At 33.5% G+C, this 18,811-nt stretch overlaps 2 protein-coding genes across 3 annotated transcripts in view; one reads left to right on the top strand and one right to left on the bottom strand.

Moving 5' to 3' along the window:
- OTUD4 (OTU deubiquitinase 4) overlaps window positions 1–12,057 on the top strand; it is a 70,763-nt gene extending 58,706 nt beyond the window's left edge. The window contains exon 21 of the mRNA XM_063638226.1: window positions 11,823–12,057. Coding sequence (XP_063494296.1) covers window positions 11,823–11,837 — 15 coding nt within the window. The 3' untranslated portion in view covers window positions 11,838–12,057. The remainder of the gene's footprint in view (window positions 1–11,822) is intronic.
- ABCE1 (ATP binding cassette subfamily E member 1) overlaps window positions 1–18,811 on the bottom strand; it is a 30,904-nt gene that overhangs the window by 6,504 nt on the left and 5,589 nt on the right. The window contains exons 2-13 of one of the 2 annotated variants that reach the window (XM_055276019.2): window positions 18,364–18,493; window positions 17,201–17,286; window positions 14,793–14,890; window positions 13,693–13,810; window positions 12,712–12,849; window positions 12,508–12,577; window positions 11,887–11,983; window positions 10,627–10,716; window positions 5,552–5,673; window positions 2,827–3,048; window positions 1,750–1,809; window positions 1,592–1,650 (exon numbers count right to left, since the gene is read on the bottom strand). In XM_055276019.2, the coding sequence (XP_055131994.1) occupies window positions 1,592–1,650; window positions 1,750–1,809; window positions 2,827–3,048; window positions 5,552–5,673; window positions 10,627–10,716; window positions 11,887–11,983; window positions 12,508–12,577; window positions 12,712–12,849; window positions 13,693–13,810; window positions 14,793–14,890; window positions 17,201–17,286; window positions 18,364–18,466 (1,263 nt within the window). In that variant the 5' untranslated portion in view covers window positions 18,467–18,493. The remainder of the gene's footprint in view (window positions 1–1,591; window positions 1,651–1,749; window positions 1,810–2,826; window positions 3,049–5,551; window positions 5,674–10,626; window positions 10,717–11,886; window positions 11,984–12,507; window positions 12,578–12,711; window positions 12,850–13,692; window positions 13,811–14,792; window positions 14,891–17,200; window positions 17,287–18,363; window positions 18,494–18,811) is intronic. The other variant, XM_055276020.2, reaches the window with a different exon arrangement.

Here is an 18,811-nt window from a genome sequence, read left to right as displayed (position 1 = left end):
TCACTACAAAACTCTTCTATTTATGAATCTTGACAAAGTTAAGCTTCAGAATAAAAGTATATCAATTTGCCACCAACAGATATCAATGTGTATCCACCATCTATGACGTTTTGAGATTTTCTATTCAAAACCCATCATGTCCAACAAGTAAAAAGGAATTTTTTTTTTCTTTTGAGACAGGGTCTTGCTCCATTGCCCAGGTGTGCAATGGCATAATCAGGGCTCACTGCGGCATCAACCTCCCAGGCTCAAGCGATCCTCCCACTTCAGCCTCTAGACGAGTTAGAACTACAGGCATGCACCACCACGCTGAACCAATTTTTAAGTTTTTGTGGAGGCGGCATCTATGTTGGTCAGGCTGGTCTTAAACTCTTGGGCTCAACTGACCCTCCTGCCTCGGCCTCCCAAAGTGCTGGGATTACATGCGTGAGCTACCATGGCCAGCCTGCAACAACCTTTTTTTTTTTTCCACTCCACAGCCCCTGCAATAATAATTTTAAAATTAGAAAGTAATAAGCAAATAATGAATGTTTCAGGGGAAAAATCATTTGAGAGTAGAAATTCCAAAGGTCAAAGTGGGTATCAAGCAACCTTAGGCAATCAGTAAGAGAACACAAAATGCGTGATAATGTGATAGGGATGAATCCTAAGATGGCTTTTCCTTGCTGTTTCAGGATAAGGCTGGATTTTAGAATTTAAAGCTAAGCTTAGAGAGAGCATCAATGACAAACTTTTATGGTAAGCTAAGCCAAGTAGACAAAACAAATTGAATGTTGAGGTACTGAGTTCATTACAACACCTGCAGAAATCAAAGGAGGTTAACTTTAACATAATGGTTTCAAGGACTGTGGCATTTGTTAATATTTCATTTCTTTTTATGGCTGAATAACTAAAAGACATTTGCTCATTTTTAATTGTAAGAGTTCTTTATATATGCTGGATACAAGTCCTTTATCGGATACATGATGTGTAAATGTTTCTCCCATCTTGTGGGTATAGCCTTTTCACCTTCTTGCTGTCGTCAATTTGCAGCACAAAATACATTAGGCTTTTAATTATTTATTTAGCAAAAAGATGACAAACATCTTTTTTTTTTTTTTTTTTTTTTTTGAGACAGAGTCTCGCTCTGTCGCCCAGGCTGGAGCGTAGTGGCGCAATCTCCACTCACTGCAAGCTCTGCCTCCCAGGTTCACGCCATTCTCCTGCTTCAGCCTCCTGAGTAGCTGGGACTACAGGTGCCTGCCACCACGCTCGGCTAGTTTTTTGTATTTTTAGTAGAGACGGGGTTTCACCATGTTAGCCAGGATGGTCTCAACCTCCTGACCTTGTGATCCGCTGGCCTAGGCCTCCTGAAGTGTTGGGATTACAGGCGTGAGCTACTGCACCAGGCCAAAGAAGACAAGCATCTTTAAAGCACTTTCTTAGCAGTGGATATGAATCAAGGATTGGACTCTTAATACCTTTGTTTGCAATTATCAATAACACTATACAGAATCTAATTTGGAGAAAAAATTTAATATAGTAAAAGATGAAAGCTATAGGCATATATACAAAATTTTCTTTAGTAACCATATAAAAAATAATAACTCACAGTTGATTTGGGACTAATTTTCTGTGGCTTATAACTGACATTTAGAACTGGTACTTCTCCTGCAAAATAATGAAATACATAAGACACTAAAAACTGCCCAGATCTTTAAAGTTTACTGTGTAGAACAGAGTAAAAAGACTCAACAGTTACAACTGTACCTCCTTCATCAGGTTTAAGTCTTCCAGCAAGCATTCTGATAAATGTCGTTTTACCCGTTCCTGGCAACACAACATATGACAATTTGATCTCAAAGATGCTTGACATTTAAAGTAAATCACTATGTCCTATTTGGTTTTAACTGAGAAATTTGTTTTAAAGATATACACTGACATTATTGAATTCTGAAGTTTATATAGAAAAATACTTAAGTCGTTCATGGCTCACCTCTGAAGTGTCATTCTAAGGTAATTAAGAGGAATAAAGACTAGTCAAAGCTTATGGCAATTTTAATAAATGGTATATCTATAAAGTTTAAATCCTGCAATAGTTTGAAAAGATTTACTTAGCTAAATTATCGGGGCACACAATTTATTAAGACAGTATAGACTGTTTATGAAAGATAACTGTAATTTTAAAGTTTACTTATATAAAATATTTAAATTAATTGCAACCCAATTCAAAATTCCTATTATCTAAAGACTGATACATTGTAACAATCTTTATATAAAATTTATCTTCTATAGTTTTGTAAGTTGTAAGATTACAATTCAAATAGTTCTTAAATCATGAAGGCAATATCACATATTTAGTAGTCAAATTCATCTTATACCTATACTTATGACAATTTATTATGAAATATATGCTGGTAATACAATTGTTTACAAAGGTGTTGCTCTGAATTTAAAATAAGAAAAGTTCCACATTGAAGTGTATGAGGAAAAAATTTTTAAAGCTGGATTATTTCTGAATCACCATTTATCCTTTCCATCTTAGTAAATTTATAAGATTAATAACTGTCTTATCAATTTACATGTAAAAAACCAGCTGACAAAGAACACCTTATTTTCACTAGAGGTTATAAAACAAAATAAGAAATATTAACCTAATTGAATTACAATGAAATTGAATTACACAATGCCAAAAAAATGTGAAAGTAAACTAAGAAATTTATGGGTTTAAATAAAACTCAGCTTCTAGCCCTATAACATATGATTCAAATTTTTCCACAAAATAGTTAAAACTAATTTACTAGATAAACAGGAAGATTTTTACTTAACACAAAACAGAAAACTTACCATTTTCCCCCAGCATCACCATAATTTCAGAATCTGTAAACTCTCCAGCTACAATTGCTAGCTCAAACTCTCCCATTTTTTTCTTCATTCCTGGATATTTATACATACACATCTTTTTAACTTCTTCTTCATTTGCTGTCTCAGCCACTTTAAAAACAAGTGATGCATCTCTGAATCTCAAGTTTTCTGTTGGAACATAGCCATCCAAAAAAATGTTTATGCCTGTTGGGAAGAAAATTGTCAACAGGGAGAAATCATTAGAGCCAAATCCTAAGCTCTCTTGGGAGCAATCTATAGACTATATACTTAAAATTTCTGTGGAGTTTTGCTAACATGTTGGTCTGCATATAAAGAAGTACCTTTAAAAATATACATATATTTAATGTAAGTTTAAATAATACATGAATATATATGAATGTCCCCCCCCAACCACATGAAGTACATCTTCTCATTATCCCGTAATTATTTTCTCCATCAGGTTTTATGCAAAAGAGAGCACATGATGTCCTTTTTGCTTTATCTTTAAAGCGAAAATGACAAATATGTAAGAGTATTTTCAGACTGATATAACATTGATATAAAAGTTTGGGGGATAAATTTTTGAATATACAATGTTATCAATATTCAATTTCATATGAGAGATAAGCACATATTTTGAGGTTATAATTTACTGCTTTAAAAAAATTAATCCTGCAGGTTCATTGAAATTGAATATGAGCTAACTTCAGTTAACATTTTTTTAATGGCTTCACTGTACAAAGATAACCACCATTATCTGAACAGATTTTAATAACTTAAATCCACATGGTATATAAGAGCCCTCTGTAATAAAATTTTAAGATCTATAATGGCAGACACACTGAAATGAAAAGCGTATTTGAGAAACAATGAATAATCCATATTTCACTGTTTCCTATATTTAAGTGAAGAGAAAGCTGAAGTTTTTTGGAAGGTCTTGATGTTACTCATTTTATTTGGAACTGAGAGACACATCATGCAGCCTATATCCTCATCCTAGAACACAGGTGTTCAATACATCTTTGCTGACAGAACAAATGAACAGATTACATTTATTTTGCCAAAATTAGCATGTTTTTTGATCTTAATCTAAAACATATAAATGTGAAGTTAAAAAATTAAATAAAAACAATTACATAAATACATAAACTCAAAGGAACCTTAGCAGCCACTTATTCAAATACCTAACTTATTTTGGAAAATAAAGGCTCAAAGAACTAAGTGACTTCGTTTAAAAAACACACAGCAAGTCAGTCTTTACAGTCCTACTTCAATGTTTGTCTTGTCAAGTTAAAAATGAGTTCAAACTATAATCACCTTTACAATTTATAGAAAGCTTTTAAGTATGCTGCACTGATTTCAATATATTAAAGGAATACAGAAAAACTAAAGTTTCTTAAGTTGTTTTAATAGATCAAGCACATTAAAAACCTTACTGGGTACCATTTATTGAATGGCACAGCCTTTAGACATGACATTTATAATTGGAGTTGTGAAGAATGACTGCCAAGTACCCATATCATTATCAACTTGATTCAAAGACTACCATATGGTATACAGTAAGGTACTCAATACATATTTGTTAATTGACAAGAATAAAATATTAATAAATTGGTTCTGATGTCATCCCTTAAGACTACTGGCAAAAAAACTAGGTAACTGCAAATTTTTCTTTAAAGTATGCATCTACCTTAAATGTATAAGTAGGTAAGTTACAACAATTTCTTCCCCACATCTTAATATTTATGTACTTTTTATAAATTATAAAAACTCCCATCATCTTTTTAGGAAATGGATTATAATGCAATATAAATTATTTTTCCAAAAGAGCTTTTAGGTATAAGAAAGATTCTTCCAAGATTAAAAAAAAAAAAAAGAAAGAAACCAAAAAACCTGCCACCACTTAGGGAACTACAGGCTACATGAATTTTTCTACTTCTAGGAGATGGTAGTTTTTTCCTGAGTAAACAGCCCTTTTAGTGTTCTGAATTGTCAGTTTAAGACAGGCGGAAACAAAAATAAAAATAAAACACAAGTAAGGAAGCAGTAAAAGGAAAATGGGGAAGAAAAAGAGGAAAAAGGTATGGAAGGCAGAGAGTACATTGGTACTTGTTTCAGGATCCACTTAGTGGTAGGCTAGTTTCTATTTTTGCTTAAATTACACAGGTAAGGAGGAAACATGGAAGGGAGAGGCCAGGGAATCTCATTTTCTTGGAAGTACAAAGACTAAATGAAAATTTTAATATACATACTAAACTATCTTATTAGGCTTTTAGATAGCCTTAGTTCCAAAAACATAGTATACATATTACAGATAAATTTAAAACATGAAAACAAGATGAACACTGAAAGCATTTTAAGGGTTTCATTACTGGTATTGGCCTGCCAAAGTTAATTTGAAAATGACAAATACTACAGTAATACTGCAGAAGCCAAAATGCAGTGGACTTTTACTGTAGACTCCCAACCCCCAACAAAAGTAACACTGCATTTCTATGCATCCCCAGAAAATTCTCCAAAATGAAAAAAATATATTTTGTATAACAACTGATACATATAACCTTATACTCTCAGTGATTAAATTCCAAGGAACTAGAGTTTTGGATGATATCAGAGCAATGTAAAGCTACTTAACATCAATAATGTAGTTTATAAGCATTAGAGTAGAAGAGAATACAGCATATGTGAAAAAAGTTTTTCAAGTTACCTTCTCTTACACTAAAAGGCATAGTGACAACTCCATAGGCGCTTGGTACACCATATAAACAGCAGATGAAGTCAGAGAGATAGTCTAATACACTTAGATCATGTTCCACCACAATGATATATCTGAAAATCAAACCAGATTTTAGTTAAAACTCTTATGTAACTATTTTTAATAGTTGGAAATTTCAGAAAAATAGATACATCTAATAAAATTTAAGCATAAAGACATAAGAAGCAAAAGCCATAAAACATTTTCTTTAGTAAGGCTCATTATCAATGCTCATATTTAAAAAGCTTTCCTAAACTAAAAGGAAAAAGCCAGCCAATTTAAAAGTTTATTGATATATGAATTAAATGCATTCTGCTAATAACATATTTCGAAATAAGTGTTACAAAGTATTATAATAGATTTAATTCAGATGTAGCCTAAACTGTTTATTATGCTACTGAATTTATGTATTAAGCCCTGTACCTGTCCTGTCCCATGCTAGCAGTAGTAGGGGATGGATGCATACACAAAGATAGGACAGAATTCTTAACCTGAGACGTTTCGATTTAGCTGGGGAAGACAAGGAATAGGTATGAAATGGTAACAAAAAAGATTACATGGCAAAATATGCTCCGCAGATAATAAAATCAGTGAACATCAGAAAGAAAATAGGTTAGTGCGTACTGGAGCACTTTATGAATGAGAATGGGATATGATGTGAAGCTTAAGTGGCTATATTTGAATGAAGTGATACAATATTGGCTGGAATAGAAGCTATTAGACACAAGTAATAGTCATGAAGGTTTTATGTAGCACTTCATTCCCATTTCCATATCAAACATAGTTCAACATGTTAAAAAAAGTCCTGCAGACATCTCAAATGTCAAATTAATGTATCAGCTTCCTACACAAATAAAAATTCTCCATATTTGTATTAATGAAATTATCATTCCCTCAAAAATGACATTTTATTCCCACTGATATTTTGTTTAAACTGTTAAAGTCTGTGAATTCCTTCTCAACAATGTCTTGTGTTTCAATTTCACCCTTTTTCTTCTTTGCCTAAATTCTAGTTCAGGCCCTCGTATTTCTTTCATATCTCATTTTCTTTAGGTCCCCTGATGTGGGTCTCAATTCCAAATGAAATTAATCCCTTAAATTAATTAGACTTAGACTTTCAACACTTTCTAAAACTTTAGCTACTATCTTTCTATTACTTAGCTTATACACAGGAAACACTGAAGAATGCATCTTTTTTCTCAAATAAACCACTTCTCTATTTCTCTGGTGTCTAAGAAGCTATTCTTTTCCTAAGCAGTCTCCTGCCTAGATTTTTACCTGCTGAATCCCACTTAACCCTTTAAGGTCCATCTCAAATCCAACTTGCTATGGGAATACTTTTCCTAATATGCAAATGAGGTTTCCCCCTCACTCTTGAATACTGGTGTTAACAAGTATTTGGACTGATACTTGGACTTTTATTATTTGTGATTACCCCTATAACTTGCTCATAAACATCTTAAAGGAGACTCTTAATACATTTTAGCACCTCTGTAATCTTTAGTCTTACACTATGTACTAACAGACACCTAAAAAAGTTGTTGAATGACAAAATGAAGAATATGAACTAATTGGAAATGAGGAAGATAGTAGTAGGTTCTGAAATAGCACTGTCCAGAACTTTCTACAATTATGAAAATGTTCTATCTCTATGTTGTCCCATATAGTGACTACTAGCCATAAGTTGAATGTTGCTAGTTTGATGAAATAAAATTTTAATTTCAATTAAAATTTAAATAAGGATGTTTGTCTAGAGGCTACAGCACAATTCTAGAGTAAGGGAATGAAATGAGAAAACATTTCAGGAGTAATCTGGCAAGAAAAAAAAAGTAACAATGGAAAAGAAGAGCAGGTCTAAGATGAAAAGGGAAAATTAAGAGGAAATGTTTTCTACCACAATGGTGGTAGTTATCAGTAAAAATGGGAAATCACCCTGGTGAGCTGGTGAGATACTCATCTTGCATCGATGTCTTTGTTGGCACTAATCCATTACATGGAATACTTCTCTACTCTTAAAATCCTATTTTCCTTAAAGAGCCAGTGTGAGGGAGCATTGTATTACGTAGTGGCTTTTACTTTGCTTTGAAAAGAAGAAAAAAATAGGTCAAACTTCCTGCCCCCAGCCCCAACCTTCAAATGGAGGTTATGGAGACAGAAGTCCAAAATATAAAAATGATTTAGGTCAGCCATTCTGTTTTCTGAGAAGTTGGGAAGAAATACAAATCTGTAGCACAGTAAGGAATCTAGGTTGTAAAAAATGTATACTCTACAGTTAATTTGGGGCTATCTTTTAGTCTTCAATGTTACTGATAATGTTCTGAGGTCAAACTCTATAAAACTTCTTAAATCTCTATTCTTTTGTCCAATGCATCCTCTATTTTTCATTATCCAAGGATATGATCTCCAAAATCTTTTTATGGCATTAAAGATTGAATGTATGCCTTGACACATCGAATTTCAGAATGGAGATATACTTCCTATGACTCTTTATCATCAATCTATCACTACATAGAGATCTTAACCTTATACCTGTAAGACCAGCCCATTTGTGAAATGCCTTAAAAATTTTCTCTACGTTGTCATGCCAATCTGTCTTACCATGTTATCCCTATTACAACTAAAGTTACTGTCCTCTCTCTTATAATATAGGAAAGTCTTGGGTAGTATTACTTTTTCTTACTAGTTTTTTTCTCCCTCGAGGTCCATCTACACTTATTTATTTCACTTTCCTATTGCAACTATACAAAATAGTTACTGATCTTTTGATTTTAAATTTATTCATTATAAGTCGATATAAGTACCTGATGCCTTGTTTTCTAGTGATGTGTCTGAACAGTTACACATTGAAATACTGGCTGTAAACTAGTATTTTCTTTTAGTTTTCCTCTTATTGTTAGGACATTATTTGGTATCTTTAAAGTTTTATGTGAACATAGATATTATCTATGACTTTCATTTTAGTATAAAAAGGGGCTATAAAAATACTTTTTATAAAAAGTGACTTGAGAACTAGTGACCTTTGTGTATTCCTTTCAAGACTATGGTACATGTGTATGCTTTTCTTTACCACAATGTGTATTTTTCTTTACCACATTGTGAAGTCCTTGAATACTGGGACTGTATTTTTACACTTGCCTTCCCCAAAGAGCCTATCATAATGCCCAGGCTCTTAATGCCTGTGTATGGAGTAAAAATTATGGCTTCTATTTGGCTCACAAGAGATTGTCTCTTTATCACTGATATTCTAAGTTTCACTTCAAAGTATCTACATGAATTATTTAGTATCTGTAGAACTTGTGCTCCTTGAATCTAAGGAGCTGAATTTTTCATCAATTCTGAACAGTTCTCAGCCATAATCCTTTCATGACTATTGTTCAGACTCTTAAGAGATATGTAAATAGTTTCCTCATTACATTCTCCAGGTTTTTGAACCTTCCTTCCACATTTTAATTTTATTCTCTCTCTGCTGTATTCTAGTAACTTCCTAAGATCCGGTTTCTAATGCACTTTTCTGCTGTCCCTAACCCATCTAATATGTCCAGTGAATCTGTAATGTCGCCATGCTTTTAATTTCTAGATTTGTCTGGGTTTCTGAACATCTACCTATTGCTTTTTTAGTAGCATTATATCCTTAGGGTTTTGAATCCTTTTATTTAAAGATTTTATTTTGAACATTATTTAATAGCCTCCCTTAGAATGTCACCTGAAGTTCTTGAATCCTGCTGCCATATAATATCTGCTGGCTAATTTGCGGACTGTTTCCTCCTCTAATTTATAAATTTTATAATTTACAATTTGAGCTCGTCCTCGTGAGCCATTACCTATAGGAATCCTGTGCAACCAGGGTTGAAAGCATATTGGTTCGTTGCTTCTGCTATGTACCATAAAAGTTCCAGACCCCTTAAAAATATTACTTTCTCACTTTGAAGGGTTCACAGATTCCGCTGGTTATATAAATTTCAATTCCACAGCCAGGCGAGCTGCTGGCCCAAGAATAGAGATTTGAAAGAGAGCGATTCCTTCACTTCCAGGGAGCTCAGTGAATGATAGATATTTGCTTTCTTGACATTTCCATGCAATGATAGACGAGTTGTTTCTAATTTGCCCTTTTAGTGAGAAAGCAGTCCTTTGAGAGTCCTGGCACTTTATGTGTGAAAATCCAATACTAGACCTTGCTTCTTGCCCATGAGTGGATGTTAAAAGCCAAGACCTATTACAGAAACCATCAACATCTGGTCCTATTACTCCTCTATAGTTCTAATGCTTTAGTTTTTGACCATTTGGGATTTCTCTTGCTTTCTTGCAAGATGAGCCATGTATTTAAAAGGATGTTTATTAAATTGTTAAGTCAGAAGAGGCAGTATAATATAGAAAATGCTATACAGAAAAAACCCCTGGGGTCCGATCACAGCTTTGTCATACAGTAAATTTGTAACCTAAAACAAACAACTAGATTTTTGACTTTATGCTTCATCTGCAAAATAGGATGAAATACCATCTAAAGATTCCTACAAGATAACTATGAGGATCAAATGATGTAACGAATCTGAAAACTCTACAAACTACAAAAGCACCCTATCAACACAGGGTATTTTGAATACTAACAGAAATTATGATGAATTTTCTTTCCTTTTGTCCAGCAAGATTCTGAAAAACCAGAATTACTCTAGTGATCCTTATAAATTCTAAGCATGTGCATGCGTGTGTGTGTGTGTGAAAATGAGAGAGAGAGAGAGAGAAAGATAGCTGGTAAAAGCTAAGGGTCTGCTTCCTATAAAGCTTCGGAATTTGCATATAATTTCAGAATATTCCTAAGCTCCCTGGAAGCGGGGGTGTTAATAAATGAATCTTGCACTGAGAACCTCTGTTCTAGGTAAAGAAAGGTAAATTTACGTGGTAGCTATAAACAACCAAGATAAAAAATATGTACATCACATTGACAGTCCCAGTGTCTTTACATATTTCTTTAAAAATCTGTAAAAATCTCCAAACAAAACAACACAGTAATATGCCAGATCTCTACTTACCTATCTGGATTTATTAGAGATCGTATAGTAATAGCAGCCTTTAAACGCTGCTTGACATCTAGGTAACTAGAAGGCTCATCAAACATGAAACTATGAAACAAAAAAAGCAAATATAATCAGTTTGAAAGACAAGACATTCTACCTTACATATTATTTTAAAGCACTGTAGTATCAAGAGCTTTTGATTTAACCACAACACAAATCTCCAACAGTAATGAAGAGTCTATCTGTAATGGTAAAAATTTCTGTATTCTGTTCAGAAGTAGAAGCAAAAAATCACAGAAAGCAAGATTACACACCAAGTCTGGCGAGGGTCTACCAGGTTAGGCTAATTTACAAATTGGTAACTCCTCACAAAAAGCATTCTGATATAGTCTCAAGTAGTTTGGAGAGCTTTTCTCTTAAGTCAGCTGCATTTAAGCATAGTTTTTTGGAGGGTATTTCAAGAATTTATAGAATACTTTGTGAAGAAGAGTTAGTCTTCACCAGACAACAAAGCAGAAATGTGGAAAAAGAAGCAATAAATATCTGGGAGGAGAGACACTAAACGTAGGAAGGAAACCTTCCTCTCCTCTCTTTCACATGGCATGCCACAGTGATCTACGGTGATTTAAAAGACCTCGCATCTTGCTTCAGATACTAAAAAGCTTGCTAGCCTGGCTGGAGAGCTTAAGTGTTTTCACATAAAAAGAGGGCTTAGGCCAGGCGTGGTGGCTCATGCCTGTAATCCCAGCACTTTGGGAGGCCGAGGTGGGCGGATCATGAGGTCAGGAGATCGAGACCAACCTGGCCAACATGGTGAAACCCCGTCTCTACTAAAAATACAAAAAAAAATTAGCCGGGTGTGGTGGTGGGCGCCTGTAGTCCCAGCTACTCAGGAGGCTGAGGCAGGAGAATGGCGTCAACCTGGGAGGTGGAGCTTGCAGTGAGCCACGATCGCGCCACCGCACTCCAGCCTGGGCAACACAGCGAGACTTCGTCTCAAAAAAAGAGAGCTTAGATAATGAATAACTGACTTTATATAAAAAGTTCTGGCACCTATCAGTTATAAACTATCTAAATAAATAAATATTTTCCCCTGTGAATGTAACAGGGAAAATGGGTAGTGGATAGACAACTGCTTCAACATCTCAACTCAAAATTAGGAACTTAGATAATATTTCTACTAATTTCTCTCAAAACCATTCCTCTATTAGCAGCATCACAACTGAAAACTCTACAATACGGATGAAGATAAACAAAAATTATAAAGTAACCTACATATCAGCTTTCTGTATGCAAACGACAGCACAAGCAAATCTCTGCAACTCTCCTCCTGAAAGATCTTCAACATTTCGTTCTTTTAGGTGGGTTAAATCTACAAAGAACATAGAGGCATTGTGCTCAATGTATTTCACCTCTTCCAGGTAAAACGTATACTGCATGTCATCATTTGAAATTTGAATGCTATTTCAGTTGAAAATTGTTTAAATATAACAATTGCTGGAGATTTTCAGTAATCCACATAAAGATGTGTACTTCCATCACTTAAGTTCGAGGCCTATTGAAATATATACACAAAATGGCCGGGTGCAGTGGCTCACGCCTGTAATCCTAGCACTTTGGGAGGCTGAGGCGGGTGGGAGTTCGAGACCAGCCTGACCGAAATGGAGAAACCCGGTCTCTACTAAAAATACAAAAAAATTAGCTGGGCGTGGTGGCACATGCCTGTAATCCCAGCTACTTGGGAGGCTGAGGCAGGAGTATCGCTTGAACCCAGGAAGCAGAGGTTCTGGTAAGCAGAGGTTGCACCATTGCACCCCAGCCTGGGCAACAAGAGCGAAACTCCGTCTCAAAAAATAAATAAATATATATTCACACACACACAAAATAAACACTTACCAAGCTGCTGACATACAACTGCCTGTGTCTTTGTTTCATCTTTTCGGTCCAAAATAGATCCCACTGTCCCCTGCCACAATATATCAAAAATAGTTACTATTTTCTTTCAATATTAAAAAGAATCACAAAGTAAAACAAGTTTATTTTGATATATCTTTTATACTTCTATCAATATCTGTTAAGTTCCCTCTATCAAAAACCAACCTTTGCAGCCTTAGGAATCTGGTCTACATATTGAGGTTTAATGATGGCTTTTAGGTCATCTTCTAGAATCTTGGTAAAGTAATTTTGTAATTCAGATCCACGGAAATAAGTCAAAATCTCTTGCCAGTCAGGAGGATCCTAAAAAAAAAAAAATACAGAATCATGTGAATTTAATAATACAATGACAAAGAAGATGAATGCTACAGGAAATAGAACATATATGCAAATAGAACACTTGTGGCTTTTAACTTAAGATTGGAGGCGAACATAATTAATAAAAGTCTCATTTCTCTATAGCACCAAAGAAAGAAAACAGAACAGGTATTATGTTATTCAAAAGCAGATTCATAGCACCTAGGACACAGAAGGGCATCTAATAAGAGGTTAAGCTGGAAGGAATGTTTCCTGCTCATATTTTCAAAACAAGTGAAAATGTTTTCAGGTATCCAAGAAATCTTTCTGGATATTTAACCAAGGATTCAGAAATGAAAAGTAAAATACACTTATGATTCATTTGAACAATTAATAGGGTGGCATCCACACTCTGGTGAAGCTCCATTTTATAATATCTACAAGTAAAAATATCTAACTTAAGAACATTACACAGTGGCTCCTAAATTTCTTTCTCTACTAAAGTTGGAAATTTACCATTCATGAGTCAAAAGCCTAATCAAACTATTGACTGCAACAAAAACTAATTGAGCTATTTTTACATTATTGGGACAAATTAAATAGAAACGTGTGTAATACAGCAGAATCAAGCAGAATTCTGTTCAGATCAAGGCTTAACAACTCGCAATTTTCAGTTAAGTAACATTGACCGATTTTTAGTTAAAAAGTACAAAAGAGCTTTCTTTATAAATTTCTCAGCATTAATTCCATAAATAATCTTGAAAATAAGAATATTTTAAAAATATACATATCACCCCCCCAAAAATCTCATAAAACTGATATTAATTTTTACAAGGTGATAATACATACGTCGTACTTTCCAAGGTTTGGCTTTTGTTTTCCTGCTAAAATTTTTAAAGCAGTTGACTTTCCAATACCATTAGTTCCAACTAATCCCAAAACTTCACCTGGACGAGGGATCGGCAACCTGTTACAAGTATACAAAAACAATAAAACAACTCAGATTTACATAGAAAAAGCCACATAACATCAGAATGATATATTTTAATGCAGTTGCACTTCACACACATCCATTAATAAGCTAAGAAACATATGCCAGATATTATTGGCTATTAGAAAAAAAACAGCCAAGATTAACTTACACTGTTAATTGTTAGAAATGCATCCTTAAACAACATTACTACAAGTTTTATTTATTCAGTTTTCAAAGTCCATCCTAAAGTAAATTTCCTCTTTACATATAAGGCCCAGTTTTAATGTATAATAAAATGCTCTGGTACAAAATTACATAGCAGGTGCATCCTCACAATGTCCTTCTTTTCTGGCCTGCCATTTACTTACAAGGAGAGAAGTGCCACATCAACCAGAAATATTCCACTTCATTCTCCCTGCTGCAGTAGGCCCCTTAAAGCTGGCAGGTTGAGAAATACTTTTTTATTAGTAAAATCTAGACTCTTAGATTCAAAGTGTTAGTGTTCAGCAGATAAAAATCCCAAACTAAGGATTTGTGACTTAATAATAAATGTTCAAATTCAAAGTGATATTCTCTGTAGATCATAAGATTAATGGATAAACAAAATCAAAGGCAAGTTCCCTTAAAAGTTATTTTGGGGACAAGGGTACTAGGAACAACAGTGACTCTCAGTCCCAGTTGTATATTAGAGTCACCTGGGACTTTTTCAATATACTAAGGTCTAGACCCTATGATGTAATTAAACTGGGCTGAAACCTGGGCATTAGTAGCTTTAAAAAGTCCCATAGGTAATTGTAATGTTAGCCAGAATGAACCACAGACATATACAGTATGATTCTGCATGATGTTATAATATTGTATTTTCCTTTAGTGACTGGTTAATAGCATTTCCCCCCAATTTCTGCATTTCTCTTAAAATCCCAAATGTATTTTACTCTTAACTTGACAGAAGAGGAATCTTGATGTGAAAATATACCTGTGAAGTTTGAAGGCATTGGCACAATATCGATGTGTGGTTTCTTTTTCCAAGTTGCTTGGTAGATTGACAATTGATAAGGCGCCAAAGGGGCATTTCTGTTATGTAAAGAATTAATTTTTGTATTAATCTGTAGACATGTACACATAACTAAAATGGATTAAAAATATTTTTATAAGCAATCTTCTAAACATGATTTCATAAACATGTGAAATGTTGTTTCATTTCCTTTTACTCTTTACTTAAAATAAAAGGTTCCTTGAACATTAGAATTATATCAATTGTCTCTCAGTATATGTGGGGAAAATTGTTCCAGGACTGCCAAGTACACCAAAAAATTGGCACATACTCAAGTCCTGCAGTCAGCCCTGGAGAACCTGAATAAAGAAAAAGCCCTTTCTAAAATGGTTTTGCATCCTGCAAATACTCTATTTCCAATTGGCATTTGGTTGGGGGAAAAAATACACGTGTATGTAGATCTGCACAGTTTGAACCTGTGATTTCATGGGTCAGCTGTAACTTGATATTCCCTTTAGTGTGGGGCATAATCCTATACATTTAAAGAGTGCTTAATACTTATTGAAAATCCTTGTAGAACTTGAGGTTCTTCGTTTGGTTTTGTTAAAACATATTAGATAAGGGGAGGCTAAGAGGCAAGTCAACAAAAAGTCACTGAATATATGACTTCATATTCTTTCCAAAACAGATGTTCTCCCTCTGTTTCTTTCAATTATTCCTGCCCTTGTATACTTCCTGTTCTACCTTGTAAAGTCATGTGAGGTCATGGATCTTATCCTTTTTTGGGCTATTTCCACCCCACCAAGAGCTTGCATATTTGCACAGACCAGGGATTAATGTCTTTCCATTATGACTTTTATCTATCTTATGTGAATAACATACTTGAATTCTCGGAGTCAATTCACATTAAAAAACAAAACAAAACACACAGGCTTATTCAAATAACATTTGACTATAAGATGACTGTCCAAGGAACAAGAATAGCAAAAACAGGAAGGTTATTTAAGAATGGTAACGTGGCTAGAAAAATTTTTCTAAGTACAGACAACTACAGAGGTACATGCAAAAATTATAACCTCATATTATTAGAGATCTGTTCAGCAGATGTGTTCAATGAACTCAGGGGACCGATTCAAAGTTTCCGTGTTTAGAGATTCCAGGGCATTTCCATTTTATACATTATAAAAACAGATAATTACTCGTTTTCTAATAAAGTAATTTCCACCCTCTAACCAAAACTATTAAATTTTTACAACTTATATTTTTCTATAATATAGTGGAGGACAGTGGAGATACCTCCATTATCCTCTTCTCTTAAATGTACATACAATGCTTATATGCTGCAAATGATTTAAGCTTCTTAATTCTACAAGGAAAAAAATATCCACTGTTCATATATGAGGTGCATTATAATATCTTAGTGTTCAGGAATTATACATTACTTCTTCACCCTCAAAGAGGACCATCTCATTAGTATGTTTTTAGCCACTCAAGTGTATATCCAAAATTTAAAATTTAAATTAATCTAATTTTCTTACAGCAGCAAAGAGAGAGAATAGATACTATATTGCTCAAAACCAGATTCCCAGCACCCAGGATAAAGGCAGGTATCTAATAAGAGATTAGTAAATATTTGCTGCAAGGAATGCTTCCTGTTTATATTTTCAAAGCAAGTGAAAATGTTTCAGGTATCCATAAAATCTTTCTGGATACTTAAACAAGGATTCAGAAACCAATGTGAAATATACACGATTTATCTGAACAATAGCGTGGTATCTGAACTCTGGTGAAGCTCCTTTTCATAATATCTACAAACAGAAAGATCTAAATTAAGTATGTTACACATTAGCTCCTAAATTTCTTTTATGAACTGAAGTTGGAAATTTACCATTCATGAGTCAAAAGCCTAATCAAACTATTCAAGGCAACAAAAACTATTAATAATTGAGCTATTTGAAGTATACTATTGGGAAAAATGCAATAGAAGCACGTGTAATACAGCAGAAGAAACACTTAAGAATTAGGTTAAATTTTAAAATTTTTGGCCGTGTGCATTTCTATTTAAAAGGTGTGAATTTAAAATTCAATAAGACTTGAAAGAAACATGTAATGTGATGTAATGTCCTTATAAAAAGGTGAAAAAAGAGAAATTTTAGTTGGAAATGGCTTTATAAAGTTGAGTACAGCAAGAATAACTTTTAAAAAGGGTGGTTTAATTAATTTAAAAAAGCAACGTCACTGATATTAGAATACCACTTTCCTAAATTTACATTCTCTATTCATTTGCTTTATACTTTGCCTCACTTAAAGTAGTTATAGCATAGTATCCAGAATTTTCAGATTTCAGTTTTAGGTGACACGTTTGATCCAGTAAATAAAATATTACTTACCTTAATACAGATACCACAACCAATACAAAGAGTTTCGGAAATCCATGCTATTTTGCTCTGGGGTGTAACCTCTATGCATAATTTTCCTGGTAAAGGAAAAGATATAATTAAGCCATTTACTTTATCTTCTAATTTTCCGAACACTGTTATTTAGGCAATGCTGGTTCTAAATTTCCATACAGAAGCAGATATTCAAAAACAAAGGCCACACAAAGAAATACATTTGAGATAATGCCTTAAATCAGTGCTTTGTGGGGACAGATTTCTAATCACTTATATGAATATCCTTGTTTGGCAGCAGAGAGATGACTTTAACACATATTTATTTTACTTAATTTACTACTGGGGAAGAAAATATGCTAGTAAAAGTATGACATATCCTGAAATATTTTTAAGCTGATTAACCTAAATTTTAAATTCATAAAACAAAATACGTCTTGAAAATGGTAAGGTAGACCATTAAAAGAATGAACTATTGTAGCTAGATCAGTAAAACTCCAAAAAGGTATGCAGTCATCTAGCATACAGCTAAAATTAAACATGGTATTAGGGATAATGGAATTTCTGAATAGCAAAGGAGACAATAACAGATGACAACTAAAGTTTCTAAGTTTCAGTAATTCTAAGACTCAGTAATTCTATGCCTCATTCGTATATTCACAATTACTTAACATAGCCCTTAACGACTACCAATAATTTTTCAACTGAATTGTTGGAAATTTATCTGATCTTCAAAATATAGTTAAACCTTATGAATAGTCTTCAGCCCTTTGTTCATTTTTTAAATATGAAAATACTGTCAAAGTTTACTGTAGCCCTTCCCCCATTAATTATAGTAATTAATTACTATATATAATATTAAAGTAATTATAAGATTTTGTAGATTTCAAGATCAGTAAGCTGAACTCTGCTTTGAGTGCACATCCCATATACTTTTAAATATTGACGTATTATTCTACAATTTGGTCTTTCTTTAAAAAATAGGATCCTTTAGTCACAAAGCAATAAAAGAAATTTAGAACAAACTACTTTTCTTGTCTTCACAGTTTTATGAAACTAATGGTGAACACAAAGTTTATGCTAATGTCCGTAAAGAATTATCAAACCAGTTGATTTCTTTCATGGTTTTCTTTTATACTTAAATGATCCACAGAACAGCTTACCCATTCGAACTACAGGACAACTCTTTTTGCATTCCTGTCGACATTTCTTAGGTTTACATTTGTCATGGTTGACAATAGCAATTCTCGTTAATTTGTCTGCCATAACTGTGTGAAAGAATATCCAGCTCTTCTATGAAAGAAAAATCAACAAATTCAATGCAATTAGTTAAGGGAACTAATTTGCATACATGAAAGACAGGAAAACATAAATGATCATTATATGGAGATGAAATGATTATCTGCAAAAAAAATATAAATTTTGACAATTGTAAAAATTGTAAAATAATCTATAATCTAGTAAGGTTGGGAAAATCAAATTTTACATATATACTTTAATCAGAAGATTTATATAAGGAAAGAAAAAAATGCCATTTACGATAGCGACAAAAAGAAAATATCTAGGAATATATATATATATATATATATATATATATACTCAACAAGATAT

This window comes from Symphalangus syndactylus, chromosome 4 (genome assembly GCF_028878055.3).
Source record: "Symphalangus syndactylus isolate Jambi chromosome 4, NHGRI_mSymSyn1-v2.1_pri, whole genome shotgun sequence".
Taxonomy (NCBI): domain Eukaryota; kingdom Metazoa; phylum Chordata; class Mammalia; order Primates; family Hylobatidae; genus Symphalangus; species Symphalangus syndactylus.
This window is presented reverse-complemented; position numbering and strand designations above follow the sequence as displayed.